This window comes from Trachurus japonicus, chromosome 12 (assembly GCF_045865225.1).
Source record: "Trachurus japonicus isolate A0001 chromosome 12, Traja_1.0".
Taxonomy (NCBI): Eukaryota; Metazoa; Chordata; class Actinopteri; order Carangiformes; family Carangidae; genus Trachurus; species Trachurus japonicus.
In genome coordinates this window covers 16,325,273-16,347,489 of record NC_140918.1, presented here as the reverse complement: position 1 = coordinate 16,347,489, position 22,217 = coordinate 16,325,273, and the positions used below count along the sequence as shown (strand labels likewise).

At 42.9% G+C, this 22,217-nt stretch overlaps 1 protein-coding gene across 1 annotated transcript; it reads right to left on the bottom strand.

The window, feature by feature from the left end:
• Positions 1-1,549: 1,549 nt before the first annotated feature.
• On the bottom strand, positions 1,550-21,072 carry LOC146977358 (AP2-associated protein kinase 1-like). Its single transcript, XM_085793524.1, has 20 exons — positions 19,869-21,072; positions 18,484-18,602; positions 17,164-17,272; positions 16,788-16,930; positions 16,084-16,205; positions 15,800-15,881; positions 15,208-15,340; positions 14,969-15,072; positions 14,547-14,629; positions 14,220-14,380; positions 13,646-13,767; positions 12,865-13,218; positions 12,587-12,720; positions 12,294-12,496; positions 12,096-12,185; positions 11,011-11,106; positions 10,737-10,844; positions 10,157-10,321; positions 7,719-7,826; positions 1,550-2,462 (listed from the first exon to the last, which is right to left on the bottom strand). Exons 1-20 carry the CDS (start codon positions 20,029-20,031, stop codon positions 1,765-1,767), a joined length of 3,297 nt encoding a protein of 1,098 aa, XP_085649650.1. The 5' UTR covers positions 20,032-21,072; the 3' UTR covers positions 1,550-1,764.
• Between the last annotated feature and the right edge of the window lie 1,145 nt (positions 21,073-22,217).

The window sequence follows — 22,217 nt, the reverse complement described above, 5'->3', positions numbered from 1 at the left end:
GCTCACATGACATTTTTTGTATAGTTGAGCAAAAACAAGCAGCTCATCTTTCACACAAGCTCAACTTACTTTTCCTCCTGAAGAAGAGATCTGAGCTGTGCAGCTGATGTTTTTTTGTGCTGGTTTATTGGGGACTCGGTCTGAAGTAAAAGTTCTTGTGAAAAAGCAGAAACAGTTCATAGTGTTTTTTGGCTGATCCTGTGTTTATCTTTTCCTCCATTTTTCCTCCGCATAATGTTTAATCTGCATGATCTGGTAATAATAAAAAGAAAGATAAAACTTTCCTGGACGGACCATACCTTTGGCCTTTGTGCCCTGAGTCAAGTTGTATTTTATAAAGACAGGATTATAACAGGAGAACTGGGGAGTAACAACATCCTGGTGCTGAGGGGAGAAGCAAACTTCAGCAAGTCTATCAACACAAGAAAGATGTCCAGCCACTTAAACCACTGTGGGGATGGGAGACCCTGCAGCGCTGGTGTGAAACACAATGGTAATGAGGCATGAAAGTGGCAACCACCATGACAAACAAAATCACCACATAATTGTCAGGTTGAAGAGAAAGAAAGACAACATATGACTAGATGATGATGATGATAGCATCACATTCAAAACCTTTAATAAAATACAAAGTTAAACATGTACTGCCGATCCTTCCTAATGGCCAGTATTATCAGCCAGATAATATAAATGAAAAAGTACTACGCATGAACAAAATGCTATAAGTAAAGGCAGCGTGGTTTACAAAATTCCTTATCTCTGCCAAAGTACGATGCAAAAGTAGGAGAAATCTCATCACTTAAAAATAAAATAAAAACGCACTAAGAACTCAGCTCGGTTTCTGTGACTTGCCCTCTGATCTAGTGTCTGATGCTAAACTGGAAGACACAGACATGATATGTTTCGTTGAAAAAACAAAAGACAAACAGCATTTAAAGTTTATAAAAAGATCCAACACGTTTCAAGATGACTACAGGCGTTTTACAACACTGGTGTAGTTTGTGAGGGAATGGCAGCAGCAACCGGAGAACAATTATCCAGCAGTAAATTGAGCCTGAAATGACCTTAGTCCTTGTCCAGATCTTTTTTTTTCTAACTCGCCTTAAAAAATTCACAGTGCTTTAAATATTTTCCCTCCCTTCTTATCGTTTCTTATCATTACATTCGATTTCTCGTGTTTGTCACATTTGGTATCTGCTGTAGCGCTGATGCCGTTTGTTAACCAGAGACCTGCAATCATTGATATCAAAAGGCACAATCTGTAATGGAGGGGCAGCTAGATTTGAAAAAAAAAAGGGATTCGACCCTGTAATCACTGCTAAACTGAAATATAAAAACATCTATTTTACAGCTTAGATATTAATTATTATTCTGGTGCTGTGAAGGTTTGTGTCCGAGAGACACACTAAATATTGAACAATTTAATAAAACTGAAATTTGCACGCTATAAAAATACAGTTTACAAAAACCCTTCTTGATGTCCTGAAATGGAGTTTTAAATTGAGTCCAGGACCAATAATAAAGTGCTGAGATGATGCACTGTTGTGCTCAGACTAAAGGCGAATCAGATGACTGAGGTAGAACTTCAAGTTTAAAGTATACAGCTGATAAAAGGGATAATTTAGTTGTTTTAATACTGCAGCAATAATGACAATAATAAAGCTACATTAGAAAATGGGTAATACTGCCACTGACTTCTACTTTGGCTCCTTCATGAGTTGCAGAGTTGTTGTTTTGTTTTTTTTTTACTTGACAATTATACAATCAAGGTTTCCCCTGAGAGCATCTTGGCTGAAAAGGTGCAGCGGTGAACGGGTCATCCAGAGCTCTTCCCGCTATGGTCCAGGAGTGCAGAGGCCCCACGGCCACGGAGCCCACGGCGGCCTGCTGACCGATCCTGGAGACGACCCTGTGCACCGCCACCGGCTGCTGCAGCAGAGGCTGGTGAGGGGCCCGGACGCCGAGGGGCTGAGGAGCACAGACCGGGACCGGGACCGGGGGACTGTGTTCGCTGGTTTGTTGAATCTGCTGTGTAACAGACTTAAATATGTGAGCGTTCGTTTTGGTGGTTTCCTGCCTCTTTCCGAACGGTGCCTGGAGGAAAACGTCGGATGCCTCAACAGGTTTATGAGATGGCGAAAAGGAGGAGCCGCTGGATGCCTTCGTGCTTTGTTTCTCTGGCGGTTTAAAAGGAGCCAGCTGGAAGACATCAGAGGTCACCGGGATGTTTGGAGCCTGGAACTGGGGGACTTGGTTGTCAGGTATGAAGTGAAAACTGGTGGAAGGAGCTGGAATCACATGGTGTTGCGTGCTCCTCTCGTCTGATTGCAACATGTGTTTGTTATAGACACAGGCACCAGTCCTCGGCTGGGTCCTCTGCTTTTGCTTCTCCTCAGAGAACTGCACAGAAGCCACAGGCCCAGCGCTTCGCAGTGCATTACTGATGAGCTCCCTCTGCAGGTCTGTATGAGGAAGACACCAGAGAAACATTTAGATACACACTTCAAAACTTTCCTGAATTCTCATCAGTGATATTAAATGCAACATGAAATAATGTTTATCTATATTTTTTACAAATGGATCAAAACCCGGTGACAGAAAGTGATCGAGTGGAAATGATGGAGGGTTTTAGAGAGAAAATGTGACAAATGCAACATCCCAGTGGTTTTTACATGCTGTGTGGAACGGATGACGTTTGTGATCAATGTCTCTGATCCTTTACAGTCTGGTGGTGAGCTGGTACACACCGTACCAGCCTCCCAAAACCAAAGCAACTCAATGAAATCCAGCCATTAATAATTTTTTATCTTTTTTTTCTACATTGACAAAACACATAAATCTTTGTGCTTTACCAAATCAGTATATAATCAATAATATTGGCTGGCAAAGTGAAACCTCTCAGTTATTTTCGTCCTTTCTGTTACTAATGAATCAATAAATGAGCAGATACTGTAGAAAGATCCTGTATCTGCTATGAGCTAAACTCTGCTGATACATGTCAGCAGGTCAGGCTGTGTTTAGGAAAAGAGAGGATGACAAAGGTGAAGTCATAAAAATGGGAAAAGAAAAAATGGATTGAGTTTTTAAATGGGTCATGAAGCTGATGTTTGATCTTACCTGAGTGGATTTAACCTGCTCTCCAAGTAGAATAAAACGTTGATTAGTTAATTACATAATTAAACCAACCCGGGGATATTATCATACAGTTAAATTATTGAGTAAATGAATTGTTTAAGTCTTCAGTCTCCCACACAAGGGTTTCATGCACATACCTTTACATGCACATCTGATAAGAAACAATTAAAAGAAGCTGCCGGAGGAAACGTAGCAGGACCAGACATATTGTCATTTTTTTATTGCAGAGTTTTCTTTTTCCTTTCCGTTACCCACAATGCAACTCGACCGTTGGCTTTGCTCTTGTAGCAGACTGCGCAAAACAGTTCCCCTTTAAAACAGTTTAATGATCAGACTATGACTGAGGGAAAGTTCTTTAAAATGTGGATTATGTCTTTTCCCCCTTCACTAACAGATGCCCTCAGCCTGTGCAAACATCATGAACTTCTGTTGAGTTGTTGAAACCAAATTACGATAATGAACAATCTAAATCGTGCAATCAACACTCCACACGTTGACATTCACATTTGTATTTTATTTGCCATCCCTTTATAATTCTTTAATTATCTCACAAAAATAGAAGGAGCACACGATACCACAGCTCTGACGCAGGTTTGGGCCATACAGACAAAGAGGCGTCTCAAAAACACTCAATAGTTTCAGATTTCATTTTTGGCAAAACAACAGAGAGAACGAGGGGCTCCTGTTTCACATCAATGGACTAATCTCACTACCTGCTTGGCTTTACCGATTACAACAGCACACAGGCGGCTACAGGGAGAAAGCTCGGGAGTTGCATAGGTTCAAACAGTAACTTCAAATGACTGAGCTGTTCAGTGGAAGGATCATAGAGAAGATGATCAAAAAAAATAATATATATATATATTTATATAAGCCTTCAGTTGCACATGCAGTACCTACAGTAAATTCGCCCAAAAGAGACAGCTGCTCTGAAACCAGCCGCTCCTCGACGTTTACTGATTTAGACAATAAAGGACAAAATTGAATCGTTAAATCAGGGAGTTCTACTCAAATGGATTAACATTGAAATGACATGAAACTTAGTTTTAGTCTATTCTGGATTTTGAAATTCAAGATTCACAGCTGTTAAGGGATGAGAGATTCACCTCACATTGCTGCCTTCAGTTATTCGTTTATCATTGTATATATAACCAGAATTTATGTATTGATGAATGTGATTGGTTTAAATAAATAGCATTAAATAATGATGAAATAATGATTGATTATTTAAATGCATCTTTTCCTCTTCCAAGATGGTGTATTGTCAGTAGATCTCACTATAACATACAATATGTGATATTTCAAATCATTTCCTGCTATGACAGTAATGGTGAAGAGGAGGTGGGCGTCGACCTCCCCACTGTAACCATGCATGAGAAGCAAAACGACTTTGTTTGATCCTACAGAAAAACGTTTTCTATTGCTGACTGGAGCTGATGTTTCACACCCTGGACGGCTGACTTCATGCTGTCTGATAATCAAACCGCTGCTACAGCGACTGCGACAGCGCCGTACGCCGGTCGCCGTGAGACTGACGAGACTTCACACCTCAGAGAGCCCCTCACACGTTCACACATCAGACTGATTCTCTTGACTGTAATATGGAGCGCAGACTTCCAGAGGACAGTGAGACCGGGGAGCAGTAAGCCAATACGTATCCAACTCTCAGAGAGAGTCATGTAGCTCTGACTACCTGAGAGAATTTGGGCGGTGGGGGCAGGGGGAGCGAGGAGGGAGGGGGGGGGCCTGTGCTTTCAGAGGAGATCTTAATGACAACGCGGCCGTCGCCATGTTTGCAGCAAACAACAACACAATTAGGCTACTGGAAAACACATCCAACAAGTCAGACTCCACACACACACATACATACTTATCATTAACACTGTATACCAACACACATGAACATAACATTCAACAACACTGCCATGCTTTTTGATATGAATTCTGTGATCACTAAAACCGGTAAAGCACAATTTTCAGAAAAAAGTTTTCTAGTTTAGCGATGAAATGAAACAGGACTTAAGAGATTCATGAGGTTTACGCTCTCACTCTCCAGAAAAACTGTAAAAATATAATCCTTCGTCAGTCCATGTAAACAAACACAACACAGGCTCACTTTCTTTTCACAAAGGTGGAATAAGACATGGGATTCAGCCTAATCCGCCCAAGGTTGGACGGAGACAAGGATTTCTTATCTATACATTTGAATGTACTGACAATTATTGAGTAGATATAACCAAGAAAGAAAGAAAAAACTTTCTCAACACACAATTCCACAAAGAGGAATGAAATATTTATAGAGTATTCTTCAATATTATTCAGTGATTATGGTGTTAAGAATTATAGATATTTTTTATTATAGACTAATATTTATTTCTTACATTCATTCTCTAACACTCTATTCATATTAACATTTATTAACAGGAAAACAACGTCTCATGTGTGTACATATGTGTAAATATATACACACACATGGGAGATTTCACAAGTAAAGCAATATGTCTTCCACAAGTAAAGCTTTATGACAATGACTTCATATATACACGGGAAGAATAACCAATTCTGTGGTCTGGATAAGAGCCTGCAGCAGGGAGGGGGTCCAGATATCTATTTACATAAATCAGGAGTAAACAGATGACAGGAATGTAGGAAGGATTGCATGATGGGGGATTAATGGTTGTGTTGATATTAAAAAGAAAAATGTGAGTGAATGATTCTTTTTTTTTTAAATGCCACATTAGTTTGTTTCTGTCAGTGCCAAAAAATTACCTGAATGAATGTTGTGTCTATATATAACAGCTAGTGTATTTCTAACATTTCCTATTACTGTTGATTATTTAAAGTATGATTTCATGCATTTTCTGTCGGTATGGCACACTGCTATAAACACTGTTAAATGACCAGGATTTGTCATTTAATTCAAAAAGCAACTTATTGCTTGCCTCAAGGATACAATTAAGAATAAGCTCATAATAACAGAAAAGGAGAGCAGGTCCTTGTTTTTTAAAGTACACTTTGTCTGGAAAACAAATTCACCTTGGATTGATGACATCGTTTATAAGATGTTTTATTATTGTTTTTATATTCATTGTTTAGCAGATCCTGTGAACTTCCAGGACTCTCCCTGTCAGAGGTTTGCTTCACAGATTATTTTATGGCACTTCACTGTTTAGTCTGATCGAGGAAACTTTTTGTGTCCTGCTTCTTTGCCTCCATTGCAATAAGTCAGTATCAGAGGGCGCTGCAGAAGCCAAAGACCAGAGAAGAAGGAAGAGTGGTTATGGCTGCTTTGTTTCCAGATTGTGGCACAATTTGATTTCATATTTTCAATCCAATTTTTAGCAGCTTTAGATTGCTAAAGGTATTCCACCCACCAGCCCGAGGCTGACAGAAGTAACACTTATGCTACTGTGCAAATTAGGCTACATGACAACAATTCAAATAAGCTTCCCTCTGAAGAAGAAATAAACTGACCTCATTTGAACAAATTTGTCATTTAACGTTTTCATGGTTTTACTTTAAAATGTGCAAATAAATCTGGGGAGGAGAATTTAAAAAGGCAAACAACGACAAATTCACTTGTGCACGATAATAACTACAACCACTTATAACTATGCCTATTGTACATTACGACGATGATCTTCTATTGTTTTGCTATTTGACATAATGTGATATTGTTCAAACAAACTGGATAGCAAAGATTATATCCTGATCGACAGAGAGATGTAATGGTTGGTTTGTTAGGATGATGTTAGAGTACTGGCCGCTCAATGGGACAATACAGTACACGATGAGCAGAGGCTACAACAAAGAGAAAACGTGAGTGAGAAGGTGAGAGATAAGAGGTGAAGAGAAGCCAGATAATGCGGTTGACACGGCGGAGAAGGGCGGGGATGAAGAAGAAGAAGCACTGAAAGGCGAAGGACGTTTCTACTGGAGGAGCGACAATGATGATGACAGCCAGGGTGGGGGGCGGGGGGTGGTAGAGGGGGGGGCTGGGGTTTGCAGGGAGCTAGCTATGACAACAGTGTTGATTGCAGTTATGCTATGCCAGTCTATAATCCAGTGTTACAGCTTCTACGAGGGGGGGAGGGGAGGGCCCGCCTACAAGTCGATGAGCTGGTCCACCAGCAGCAGAGAGCGGGCCAAGCTGGGCAGGCTGGATTCAGAGCCGCCACTGTTACTGCGCGAGTGGCCTCCTGAAACTGGCCGGAGAGACAAAAGGGGGGGAACACGGGCAAATAGAGAGGGGAGGGGGGGGGGGGGGGGAGAAGCAGAGGAGTGGAGGAGTCACAACAAGCAAAACACAGCAGTCAAAGAGAGGGGGGAAAGAGGTCGAGAGAGAGAAAAGAGAGAGAAAGAGAGAAGAGAGGGAAGAATTTACCCATTTACTACGACTGGTTTTCAAACATTCTCAACTGGTGTTGTAAAAAACAGCGCAGGCGTCTGATCCTGTTATCAGTAGGTTTGAGTGTTGTTAATTATCTAGCAGATGAGCATGCTACTAAACCCCACAATACACACACTCCTGGGTGCATCTAATCTCATCCTGAGCCACCTGTGCTTCCTCCGTGCAGACTTACCTTGGGAGTTCTTTCGGCCTGTGACGGGAATCGGGTCGAACTCGTCCTCATTGGCTGCTTCTCCACTCGCTTGTTGGGGCTCGAAGTCCGAGATCAGGAGAGACGAGTCTGCAGAGGATAGGAAAAAAAAAAAAAGTAGATGTTTGGTTTCACCAGATAAAATTCCAATCGTGCTAGAAACGTCTTAGATGATGGGGTGGAAAAAATGAAGAAAACACATATAATTTAGTCCAGGGACGATAACAGGGTATATACACAAATCTTTGAGTCAATTTACTACCATTTAATACCTTTTTTCACTACCTTCAGATTTTTTTTAATACCACCACGACATCGAGTTGCACCAAGTATCAATCAGAAAGATTTTATGACATGTACATAGATTTTATCATCCAACACTTACTTACATCATTACCATTACCCAGGAGACTCGGTTGCACAACAGGGCATCATCCATAAGTCATCAGGAACATTTGATCAAAAATAAAATATCTTATCATGCCTTTCTCAATCACCAGCCTCTCTCCCCTGATCCCACCCTCACCTGCCCCCCCCCCCCCCCCCTCACTCACTCACCTCACTCCACCTCCCTCCCTCCCTCCCTCACCCAGTTTGCCTCGCTCCGTCTTCCTTCCTCACCTCCCTCCCTCACCCAACTCACCTCACTAACTCTTTAAATAAATACCTGGTTCTGTCTCTACCGTCACAGAACACAGTGGTAGGCCATATATATGTTTTTTTTTTACATCAGTGTGAAAAGTTTCAACAATGTCCGCACATCTGCACCGTCGGTCTGTGTCTCACGTGCGTTCCATCTGACCTCAGCTCTCAGTAGAAGCTGCAGCTGCTGCAGGTGTCTGTATCTGTAGCGCTTCGGGGCTTCCTGCCCTTTCAAACGGAGCAGACCCGGACCCGGTCCGACTAAACACCGGGCTGGCGGTAGAAGGTTCATGGAGCTGTGAGCCGCGAATGCATGAAAAAAGAGCACATCGGATGTGCGGCGCGTGACGTGCATCTACATAGACACACACATAGGCTACATCAAGGCGCCTGTCATCTCAATTTAAGTCTTCTGCAAACTTGCATTTTCCCATATTCGAAACGTTTTGCCACACGCTAAAATCCGAAGAGATTCACTAGCACTTCTATCCGCCTGACAACTATCATTCCTTTTTTTTTTGAAGTAGCGGCGCAAGCAAGTAATGCTTTATTTATTTTATTACGCCTATTTCATCAAAATAAAACCAGTCATTGTCCAATACAAAAAAAATAATACCTATTCTTTACAATTAATACCTTTGGACCAAATTTATCACTTTTTAAGGCCATTAAATTTTGCTTTTTTGATTTATCACTTTTTAATACTTTTTAAAACCCCGCGGACACCCTGGATAAGCATTTTGTTTTCCCTCACTATGATGAAAATGTTCCATAAAAATCAGCACATCCAGTGCTCTCCTGTGGTAAAAAAAACACACACACCCTACACACACACACACAAGTCTGTTTGATAAGATATTATGAGGAGGGATTAGTAGTAATTAGGATCATGCAGCTGGTGCAAACATTTCAGGCTGTGACAGCAACAGTCAAATGCCTTCGTTCACCAGCCAAGACCCGACGACTCAGCCACAGCTGTGGAGCTCTGAGTGTGGGGAGCACAATACAGTTTTACAGATGACTTCGTTCAATAGAAGCTTTTTCCTTTAATGCCAAAAGTTTATGAGGTTACAAAGATACACACGACACACACTGTCAAGATGAATGTGGATTAGATTGGATTTGTTCAGTTGTGATGGAAACGCTTCTGCTCTGCTGCCACCCAGTGTTGAACATTTGCAGTACAAAGTTATTACAGGAGCTGATTTTGGGATCCTGGTGTAAACAAAAGCTTTATCAAGTAAAATGCATGCTGTTGTCTGTTGTTTATGTATCTGGTTTTACATAAAAAACTAAATATAAATTAGGAACAAAAATGGAGAAATGTATATTTTATCATTTTTGGTTTTATGGGGCATCCCCTCCTTCTGCATTATTCATAGTAATACTGATGGAGCAGCCAATCATATCTGCTCCATAAAGCAGTAACACAGTTCTACAGACAGCATCTACTACTGCTAACATGAAAGTTTTCTGGTGCATCACTATTAAAGCTGAACTATCTTCATTTTATTCAGTCTTCTTAGACAAATTACTTTGTTTGCATTATGAAAAAAGGAACAAAAATATCACTGAAGTGATGAAAATATCGTCCTTAACAGTTTATACTTGGCACGATGGTACAGACACACCAGTCATTTATGGAAAAGCATGGGGGTTCAGTTGCCATTTGCCTGTATTTTCTTTTTTAAGTGACTATTTTACACCTGGCAGATAGCTGCATAGAGGCAGAAGTGAGCCAATGAAAAAGCAAAGTTCCTCTAATTTAAGACTCATACCTCCTTTAGGCTGCGCCGAGTCTCCAGACAACAGACTGAAATCGTCCAACATAGAGGCAGCAGAAGTGGGGGCAGAGGAGACGGAGGTGGTGGCACTGCTCGGTGCTGGAGGGGCGGACGGACCAGAGATGAGACCCAGGAGAGAGTCTTCAGCTGTGAGGGAGTCTGTTACACAACAGAGGGTAAAGTTCAGTTATAGACAAGGACACAGAGAGATAGAGTGACTTTTAGACACTTCCACTAAATACAAACTGTTATATTTTAACTCTTGGATCAAAGTACAAAGTCGAGGTAAAAACCCCCATAATAAATTGTGACAAATTTCCCTACAGCCAACATCTTGATATGATTCTTTCTTCGCAAACTTCTGTAATTCAAACTGGGAACACAACTCTCAAATAATATCAGCTTTTAAGTTACTATGGCAAACTTGTTAGCAAACAGTTGCTCATTTACATATGATCCCAAATACCTGTATACAGTGGGTTGTTTTAGAGCTTGTCTGTAGAGGAGCACGCGTACACACACACACACACACACACACACACACACACACACACACACACACACACACACACACCTTTTGCAGACTCTTCCACAGAGCCACCGAAGGGATCAGACAATGACAGGAGGTCAGGAAGCATGAGTGAAGACGTGTCTGGAGATTTGAGTCCTTCAATCAGCTTCTCTAAAGGCCAGTGAAGAAGGAAACATGGTGAGCAAAGGGCAAACCCTATACATCAAACTGCTTAAGTATAAAATCCCCATAGCAACAAAGGAGGGAAAAGCCATTCATGACTTTCATACAGTATGTCATGCAACATATGTGTGAACTTGGTTACATAGATATTTACCTGGTGTATCTGATAGTTCTAGAGTACAGAAAGGATCTGGGACGACCAACAGTGAAGCTCCTGAATCTACGTCAAGACTGGCTGAAGGTCTTTCAACTGGAAAACAAAGAAATGTCATAGAGATGTGTTATGGCGCCCGAAGATTAGACAAAAAAAATGTAGGGGGAAGCTGGTGAGTCATCATCAGCTGTCAGTAGCTTTATATATAGTGTATAGTCAGCAAGAAAGAGCATTAATGCATTACCTAAAATGCCACAGTATATTTTTAAAATGATCGACCGTGCCCAGTGACTGAATGAAAATAAACAACACTTTTTTTAACCGCTTAGGAAACAGCATTAACCTATTCAGTATATTATCAAATCAATCTCCCCATCTTTTTGTCAGCTAATAAAACACCGTCAGTGGCTACATATGCCGGGTGCAACAGCAGCAGTCCTGTCTGAGCTCTTCAAATTAAAGGTCATTTAAATCTACTGTACTGTCCGATCTCTGTATTTTATTTATGTGATGCACAAAGATGGCCGTAGCTTTCGAGAGCTTCATAAAGCTACTAGATTAATGGACCAAGGTCCATTAAGAGGTTTAATATCAGATCGCATTCCTTCAGACTCAGTACTATGCATTTTATGTGGCGTCAAGACAGCAGTAAGGTAAAGTGGGAAACTGTCAGATTCAATCTGATGTCAGCATACTAGCATGCTAACTGATGATAACAGCTTATAGTTTATACGAATGATGTTCTGTTGATATTAGACCTTTTAAACTTACTGAATTTATTTTCCACAGTTTAACAAAATCACATTCACATTCTTGTTCCAGATTTTAATTGCACTCTATCACACTAGTTGAAAGTCAGTGTTCAAAGAGACATATTCTACGCTTGATGGATGAAATAAGATGATGCAGCTGTTGTACAGGGTGAAACATCAGGAATGGATGAAGTGCGTGGGGCCTGTGTTTCTAGGACAGTATGAATTTGTAATGACGGCACTGAAGGGTCTGTCTTAATGGGTCTGGGTCCATGTGTAAGACAGAAAAGCAGAAAATCACTGACTCTGTGGACTCTCTGATGTGGGACGTACCAGTTTCATGAGGTTCATTTTCTGCAGTTGAGGCCTGCAGGCCGGGTATCAACTCTTCAGAAGATGTCGTCTCAGTTTCTGAAGCTAGGTCTAGTTAAATCATTTTTTAAAAGATGTAACATAATACTGGTTAGTTATTTATTGTTTAGTTAGTTATTGAAAGTACTTTGAAAACAATAAACTGAATTTTTTTTTTACCACTGGGCTTTTTGTCCTCTGCTTTGAATTCTGCAGCAGAGAGGTTGGAGAAGTCGTCATCATCAAAGGGGTTCCATGCGGGCTGTGTGGGGGTGGCCCCGCCGGCAGCGGGAACAGTGGCTCCAGCTTTGCTTTGGTCCTGGGCTGCGTCGCTAGCGCCGACCTGAGCTGCCTGGGTGCTGCTCGGCTGAGATGCAAGTGATCTGGAGAGAGAGACGCAGAAAATATCATAAATAAAACACACAATTTGAGCTGCTCTCCAGGTTTTTTATTCTCCAGTATGTGCCACTTACTGGTTGATGGCAGCATCTCCATTCGCTCCTTGCAGCTGCTGTGAGTCAACCGCGGCAACGCTAGTCGCTGTGGCATCACTTGGGACGCGTTGGTGGCCCCGTTCTTCGGTTGTCTTTGGAGAAGCAGGTGGAGTCTGATCAAAAGAGGCATGAAATGAAAGCAAAACACATAAGATTAAAATAGAAACAGCCAATTTAAAAAGAAGAAAAAAATTATTTAGCCTGTTAACTCTATAATGATGATGATAAAGCTGCATGGCGAGCAGCAGACCACTCACCGCCTCAGCTAATTTTTGGCTGATCTCAGTGGAGGCAGGCTGAGCAACGGCAGCTGCTGGCTGTGCTGTCTGCTGCTGCTGAGATACAGGCGGCTGACCAGAGGCCGGTTTGCTGGGCGAAGGCTGAGCCGCTGGCGGCTGAGCCTGGCTGGCCTGTCTGCGTCGAGCTGGGCGTTGGGGCGGGGCCGGGCTGGATGGAGTCTGCTGGGAGGTGCAGCTGCCCGTAGAGGGAGGCGTGGTCTGCTGCTGGGCTGCTGGCTGGACTTGCGGTTGGACATCAGCCCTGGTCACTGGTGACACGGCTGCTGCTGTTGTTACAGTCTCCGCTCCTGCAGTGGCAGCTGGCAGCACGGCCTGTCACACAAACACAGACAACTTTGATGTGTCGTCTCTGAAAATGTTACATCTGCAAACCACTGTCAGGACAAAAACAACTGAGTGTTCCAGCTTCCAAAACAGCTGTAAATGTGTATGCAGGGCTGATACTGATGGCCATTTCTCATAGATTAACCTGTATTGTCTTTCACAATGATTAATTATTTATTCTATGTCACAGAATAGCAAAAATGCTCCAAACAATTTCCCAGAAATCAATGCTACGTACAGTATGTCTTGAAATAGGTTGATAAACGCATTAAAATCCAGACATACAGTTCAGCATGATACATTTAGACATTAATCATGTTATACAAAGCTGTTTACTGTTAGCTGTCCATTTGCATACAATACTGAAAAATGAGTTGCGTCTGTAGCTCTTCACTGTAATTCAGTCAGTGTGTACCTGCTTCTGCGGCGCAGCAGCCTGACTGGAATTGTTTTGTGACTGGATGAGTGGCAGAGCTGAAGTCTGCACCTTCTGTGACTGCAGAGCTGCAGCCGGCTGAGACAGGTCTAAGCTCACTCCTGCGGGATGGTAACAGGAACACAGACGGCATGTTACTCTCAAGTATTTGAATCTTAATACGGATGCAGAACAGTGTAAAGATCAAGCATAAATAGGTTTGTAGAATTTGAATTAATGTTTGTCTCAAACAAAATGTGTTTAAGAGGATTACATCATCTGTTAAAAACCTAAGTGGGTTGAAACAGGTGAAACTGTAACAGGTTGACTGCAGCTGAAGCAATGTTTCAAGTAGCACAGAGGTGAAAATCATCTCATAATCGCTTAAGTTAGGGTTACTTGGGTCTGCGGTTAGATGGCTTGAATTTACATGAGTCTTAACCTGCATACTTGATCTGCTCCTGTTGAGAATTGCAGGATGTGCGCAAAGGATTAGAGGGATTCGTGTCTTTATTCGAGATCTTGGAGCCTTTATCCTGTGACAGAGAGGACGGAGACGGAGCGCTGTACGTACCCACAGGCTGAGCCGCACCACCAGGGAGATTAGCCCGCTTGCGAGGGGTGAGAGCAGCAGGCTGGATGGGTAGGATGCCAGCAGCAGGCTGGGTATGGGCTGCTTTGGGCCTCTGGCGAGGGGTGATGGAGGTTTCAGTGGTGGGAATTGGATCCGTCAGTCTGGCAACAAAAGGGAGGATGTCAAACTCCTTGTTAATCATTGCAAACGGTGTTAACATAATTATTTAATGAGTATCAGAATACTTGTCTGTACCTAATTACTTCCGCAAAATGTAGTGTTACTACAGCCCTGATTGGTAATACAATGTAAGCAGGTCATGCTTGCCTGGGCTTAGTTTGGCTCTTCTTTGCGGCGGCGGCCTCACTCGCTTTGATCGGCTCAGGAAGTTTAGAAGGAATTGGAGAATTCTGGATTATGGGAAAAATGCAAAAGCTTCAAAAGAAAGACGGCGACAAACACAGTATCAATGAGTCGTACACAGACTAAATATTACAATGAAGCCTCCGATTTCACTGTCAGTACTTCTTTTACTAACGAATGATATCAACAGGGCTATTAAGTATTTTCTACTTGATGAATTAGTGCAGATTTTCCTCCCACAGTGTGACAACTAACACGTCTGTGTATGTAGGTCAGGTAGTGAACCCACAGCAGATTCCACTGAATACAAGAAAATCAATTCCTCATGAGAGAAAGCCGAGCAATTCCAAATATTTCAGCTGACCCTGGTGCTGAGAGAGACTGACCTTCACATTCTGGACAGGGCAGGTCCGCTGAGCTAGTTTAAAAGCAAAGTGGGACACCTGGTAGATATCTGGTCTTATGTCCGGGTCCGGGTCCAGCATGTACCCTGAAGAAAAACACAATAAAGAAACAAGAGTAAGACTGGGGGAAAAGACTCAGTAGACTTCAATCATAAGTGCATGCCTTTATCAAAACTGAATTTGATGATAAAAACATGATTTAATGTTTAAGAGGCACTAACGAATGAGGCAGTGAAGATCATAAGAGTAGCGGGAGTTATCCGGAATCGTGAAACTGCCATCACAGATGGCCACCTGGCTTTCACCAAAGGGCAGAGTGAAGAAGCACAACTTGTACAGCAAACAACCCAGTGCCTGGAGAAGACAATCACATGCATGCCCCGTCACACCAAAACAAAGAGAAGAGAGAGATGAGAAGGGAAGAGGGGAGATGAGAAGAGAAGAGAAGAGAAGAGAAGAGAAGAGAAGAGAAGAGAAGAGAAGAGAAGAGAAGAGAAGAGAAGAGAAGAGAAGAGAAGAGAAGAGAAGAGGATTAAACAAGAATACCAATAGTGCACAGCAAGTCACACAAAAAATCCCTTTTCCCTCTATAAACACCAGAAGCTTCTGAAAACATTCAAGTTTTTGACTTTTAGATTCAAATACAACAATAAACTGTATTACTTCAACACAATACTGTAATCAACACTTTTAGTCTATTTCACTGAAATGGAGGCTTGGTGTTACTGGATAAATACTGCATGTGTCATCTGTACTATTTCTGTGTATGCAGCCCTATCAGGATTATCACAGAAATCTGTGCTCTCCACTTACCCAGACATCTGCCTTTGTAGTGATAATCTTGTTGTTGTAGAGGTTCACCATTTCAGGAGCACGATATGATAGAGTAGTGTACCTGAAGGAAGAAAGGAATAAATTGGTTAAGAAAAAGAAAAAGAAATTAGTCAGAAAAGGACCTGTTCTTGATGTGGCAGTGAAGTAAAACAGCCAAATGGCATTATGTGCTCACTAATGTGTTCATTAAAATGTTACCTAGAAGAAGCGCTAATGAATAAAAGCTGCAGATATGATCAAATCAGATGAAAAGAGGTACAAACTTTTTGATCTCTTCCTCCACTGCGGCCACTCCCTCCGTCTGAGGACTCTGGAACTTGTTAGTGGCGCTGCCGAAGTCGCACAGCACATAATGACCCTTGTCATGCAGAAGGATGTTCTCCACCTGCAGACAGGCAGCACGGTTATACATGAGTGACCCAGTTTGGACCGTCAAGTCTCAGGCGGTGCTGTGTTAAGGTGGAAGGTGGTGGAGTTTCTTGCCTCCCGCGACATGTGCACTTGAAATAATGATGAATAAAAATGTCAACCTTCACATTATGACGCACAACCGTCAAAATTGGCGTGCTCCTTTCGTGCTCTGACACACACTTTCAAGTCCAAGATGTTTTTTATGCAAATCAAGCAATCTGCACTGCAATAAAAAGTCATGTTTCCCATATGGATTAAGAACTTCTGTGTGACAGTCAGTCAAAATTAAAGCAACAGCTAAACTGCAGTTGACTTGGCTCTGCAGTGTTTGGTGTATTTTGACAACCGACGCTCTCCGCTTTCCTCCCATCAGAGCTACCGACAATTAAACGCAACCCCGACTCCACGCAAACAAATCAATCATGGCTCTTCCGCAGACACGGTGAACCGCAGCAGGTGTCGCCTTTGTGTGAACAGAGAATGGACCTGCCTGTGCTATCCTATACATGCAGCAGAACAGAGCAGCACAAGCAACATAAGTGGCAAAACGTGTCACCTTTAGGTCTCTGTGGATGATTGGTGTCTTGCGCTGGTGCAGGCGAGAAACGGCGTCACAGGTGTCACAGAAGATCTGCAGCACCTCGGCCTCGGTGAATCCAGTCTGCAGCCTCTGATTCATCAGATTGACCACCTGCCCTCCTGCAGAACAAGATCCAGTACAAACAAACATGGGTTATTAGCCTAAGTAGAGCACGGCTGAAATTTAACTTGGGTGTGTTATCCTATTATAACACCGGTGTTGTTCTGGATCTATTACATAATGACTGTTTGTTTTTAATCGTTCAACAGCTCAAACATACTGTAACACAAACTCATTCTGTAACTAGTGCCCTCCAACCTCTACACAACATGTCCCTGGCTCATTCACTCACCTTTGCAGAAGTCCATCAGTATGAAGACCTCCCATACATCCCTTGATCCCATAGCTGTGATACTGGAGTCCAGATAACCCACAATATTCTTGTGACCGACGAGGTCTTTCTGCAGGAACACAAACACACGTTCGAAAGCTTTAAAAAGCCAGTGTGCAACTATAAGCTGCAGCATAGTGTGTCCATACAATGTGACTGGTAATGTGATAAGTTAGGAGTGTTTAGGTAAAACAAAAGGATTTGTGACACAGAGAAAATGTGACGGGAGAAATGTTTTCACATTTTGCTGCAAAGCACGCACTGGGAATTTAAATGCCATAAGGTTTTGATTCAGTGTGGTCAATGTGAGGTGAATGTAGTATGAACCTTTCAAAATCAGAAATCTAGTTAATGAATAAATGCCGAGTACCGGTGCTGAGGTGGGGGGCTGTCAGTCTATTCCTGCCTGAGTATGTGTGTATGAGAGAGAGTAAAAGAAACTCCATGGATGACATCAGACATCATCTTTGAACCAAATGTCAGCACTGGTTTCATAAGCAACATTTCCACAATGTGCTATTTGTAGTTCTCTTGAATGTTTCTAAAATGTGCCATTTTTTTGAGACTAGACCGTCCATTGCTTCCTTCCTTCCTTCCTGAATGTTTCCCTCAGACAGAAAAAGAATGAGTTCTGTGAACGGACCCTGAACTCAGCGCGTGCTACAAAAGCGCTGTGGGACTTTAACATGGCTTTGCTGCTGACAGAAAAACTACTCTTTGTTGTGGGCCACATGTCTATTTACTGCCTAAATAAATCCCATTTCTGCATGAGTCAAGAGGTCGCGCTTTACCAGAATAGTCTTCTTTCCGTTTCCCAGAATGTGATCCCTTATGTTCGGCTAATTCATACCAGGGACGCGTCTAGTTTGGTTTGTATGTTATGTTAGCAAACAGCTATCGTTTATTATAAGAGAACATTTAAACAGCAAGACTAGAATAGCAATGAATGCTTGAAAATAACAGCTTGTCAATGTACTAGAAGGTCCTTTAAAAATTCATGTTCTCCACAACTCACTAAACAACACATCTAAAAAAAATAATAAGAAAGCTGACCAAGAACCAGTTAAACAATAGAAAACAACCCTGCAGCACTCAGTTTTTCCGGACAGAGAAAAATCCTTCACTTTGTGACTGTGTGTGGGGGGGAATTTGCACACTTTTGAGTTTCAAATGACATTTGATATGTTGTTGACGTCACATTGGGTTTTAACCAAAACACAAAAACCACATGAGCTCCAGAGTGAGAGTGAGCAGATGAACGTTTTAATCTCTTCAACTCACCATTATTTGAATCTCGCGTTTGCACACCTGCAGATCATGCTCGTTGTTGACATACATCCTCTTCAGGGCACAGCGCACCCCTTGATTTGTTCGCACAAGGAACACAATAGCAAAGCCACCTGCAGGATTGAGAAAGAGACCGAGTCAAGCTGTCAGTCCTCAAAGAGACATAGCAAACAGACATACTGCATCAGTGAAACTTTGACAGTGAACAGTTGAATAATAAAACATGCTTGTTGCCACTTACTATGATCAACGTACAGGCTTTCTTAGAGCATCGTGATCACTTCTTATCACTTCTACAACTGTTGCAGTTTGTGTCTGTGCAGCCTTCCATCAATACGGATGACCAGGACCAAATGGTGCAGCCTTATAGCGTTATGTATTAGTCATGGCATTGCTGCAGGGTTTGCACAGAGGCCTAGATTGAGGCCTAACCATCTGGTATATCTCAGCCCACAAATTCACTTTGCTGAGTTGTAGTTGGGAGACAGTCATCAATTCCAGTCAGACACTGAGGTTTATACCGTTTACTGAACTTGACACCTCACATGATGAGGTGCTGTGGCACCGTGAATGTGCAGGAGAGACACCTATGAATCTGGGCACAAGTCGACGGTTTTGCATCCACTTATGATGCATACAGTTTAGTGCAGTAAGTGCAGAAAGTCTGATCAGTTGTATGACGCTGTCTTCCTTTGAAGCTGGTGGTCTGACGCACTGGTTAATTCTGTACACTGGATATTATTACCACAGTCTGTGGTCAAGGAAAACGAGCAGTAGCATATGTTCAATCAATAGACTACAGTGTTAAGGAATACGAGCTCAACAACAGTGAGCTGTGTTAATCATATATGCACATACTGTACATCACAGCTACTACACGCTATTACTGCAGCATCCTTTTCAATTCACTCACAGTACTAACATTAGGGTGTATGAATGTGCAAAACATTTCGTATACTCCCATGTACTACGGCTCTCAATAATAATCTGATAGAAACGGAGGAATTGCATGCACTGGGTTCAAAATGGTGAATACATTTACTTTGTTTTGGTCAAGTGCAGGCCTCTATTTCAACATCAGTAATGTAGTTCTGGTGTCTGCAAAGGGCCTGGTATCAATAAAGAAATCCAACTGTTGTGTGATCTGCAGCCTGAGTGCTGCTAGGAGAAAGCAGCAGGCCTCTGCTTTGCAGTGATGTATCTATGATGCACAGGGGTAAATGCAAAGCTCCATCATTCCTGTGGGGATGGTATAAGGTTACATCCCTTTACTGGCATGTGCCTGAGCCATATGCAGGATACACACATGCATCAACACCATGCATGGAAATACAAAAAGCAAAACTGGCATTCACTGGTCTGCTGCAACCCCATCTCACCTTCAGCAATAATCTCCTCGACAGTGACTTGGTGTCGCCCGACAGTGAAGCCTCGTCCAATGAAATTTCCGCCTGCATGGCTGGACCCGGAGCTGCCGCCGCCTCCTCCAGAGCCAGGCCCGGAGCTGACCAACTCCCGACGAGAATCAAAGAACTTCCTCATGTTGTTGTCGAAATGGCAGGAGCAGGAGGAGGAGGAGGAGGAGGAGTGTATGCGGCTTCAGTCACAGAAAAACACAGGAGGTTACTGATTGTCCCCCTCCCGTCTTGTCCTCCCCGTGCAGCAGTGAATTATTGCACCAATGCAGGTCAGATCGTGAACCTGACGAGTCTGACGCTTCGAGTGAAGTCTATTTGCAGCCTCTCAAAACATGCAGCGATGCCTTTTATCACTTAGGATGATGTTGAGGAGACAACACAGATTTTTTTTGAGGGGGGGGGGGTGGCAAATTTCCCATCGGCTTAATAATAATGCCAACACGGTGCCAGTTTTGATGATAGCTAGAGCGGCTGCGACTGTCTATAGCTGTTATGTAAGTGAATTACACCACCCAGGAGGCTAAAGCATCTCAGGAGAAAGCATTTCTTTAGCTATCCATCCAGCTGTTCATGGTCGGCGGCTGCTGCTGCTGCTGCTTCTGCTGCTGATAACACTAGGTCCTTCTCCATCTCGTCCAGCCATTACTAAGCTAGCTAAGTGCTAGCTACTTACGCGCTATGACATTTCGTGTAAGGTTATCCAGGTTATCCTCTGAAGATAATGTCTACTCCGCCTGCGATGTATCCGACGTGTAACTTGTGCAGTAGCGTTGCCCAAGAAAATATTTCCATCCTCATTCAAGTGGAGCGGCCCGTTTGTTGCCACATCGCTCCCCCTCAAGCTGTCTAATTGCTCCCATTTACAATAAAACTGATTTTTTTTTTTTTTTTTAGTTAGCTAACGCATTAGCGCGGAGCAGCCCGTTTTTCAACACAAACAAGCGCGACAGAGTCGACAGGAAAAACTGGAGGCTCCGTCCGTCGCAACGGTTGCTACGAAAGACAAACCGCAGAATTTGACATCTAGCAAAACATTAGATGGAGGGTTTTTTTTTCCTTTCTACCCAGCAGCCTAATCTCTGCAACCACAGCAATCTTTGGCTGCCAGGCTATATCGCAACATCCTAGCTGTTGCTGTTGACGCGCCGACGGAAATGTGGGAATTGTAGTTCTGAGCGCAGCTGCAGCGGCGTATGTGGTCATCACATGCGGCGTTCACTGACACTCCGTTAATATGAACCTCTGAACAAATTGATACAAGGGGTAGGATGAGGATCATATAATTAGGCCCGAGCGGCGAGTAGCACTCGCCCGGCGAAGGCCTATTGAAATTGTGCTGTTTATTATTCTTATTATTATTCCGTCGCCTTCATGCCCCAATTTGGCCCCTTTCCCGACTTCGAAAATGCGTGAACTTTTGCCCGGACGTCCGGCCTGATCCGAAATTCGATATTTTGGTGGTGCCGCACATGGGCGGCGCAAAATGACCGAATAGCGCCCCCTACAAACACGTGTCAATGGCATCGCCATCGTCTTACTTTGTCGTACACACACAAAATTCAGTACAGATATGTATTATACCCAGATATACAAAAAATCCTCTTGACCTCATGACCTCAACCCAACAGGAAGTCGGCCATTTTGGTTTTGATTTTTCCCGCCTAAACTTAACTCCTCCCACAGCATTCGCCCGATCAAGTTGAAATTAGCTACACCACATCTCCAGACCTAGCTGAGCTTATCTTGTGCTCCGTGAGTCCGTAGGTCAAAGGGCGTGGCTGCCAGCGCTCATCAGACTTTGGCGTTCTCGCCATGTCCATACGTGTGGCTCTCACGCCCACATACTTCATCCAATCAACTTCAAACTTGCTGGACATGAGGATGGCTCCGCCCTGAACGTCCCGATATATTAACTTCCCACGTAACTCACAGCGCCCCCCGGTGGTAACAGGAAGTGAACTAAAATTTGGAAAATGTACATACTTTGCCCCATCAACTTCATTCCACTTCTAAAACATGCAGAACCAGTTGGTGAAGCTACATTATGAACGCTGTGAAGCTACGAGTAATGGCGTCCGTGTGGCGACGCGGCGACCATTCCTCGCTATGACAATACGTTTGCCCTTTGGATGGCTTTATTGAACTCGTATTAACATGAAAATTGGTACACAGGTCCAGGGTCACGACCTCAACGTTTCCATATGCTCGTAGACAATCTCACTCATTCGCCCCCTAGTGGAAACAGGAAGTGCCATATTTTACATCAACATTGTCCGATTTCCACGAAACCAAAGATATTCAATAAATGGA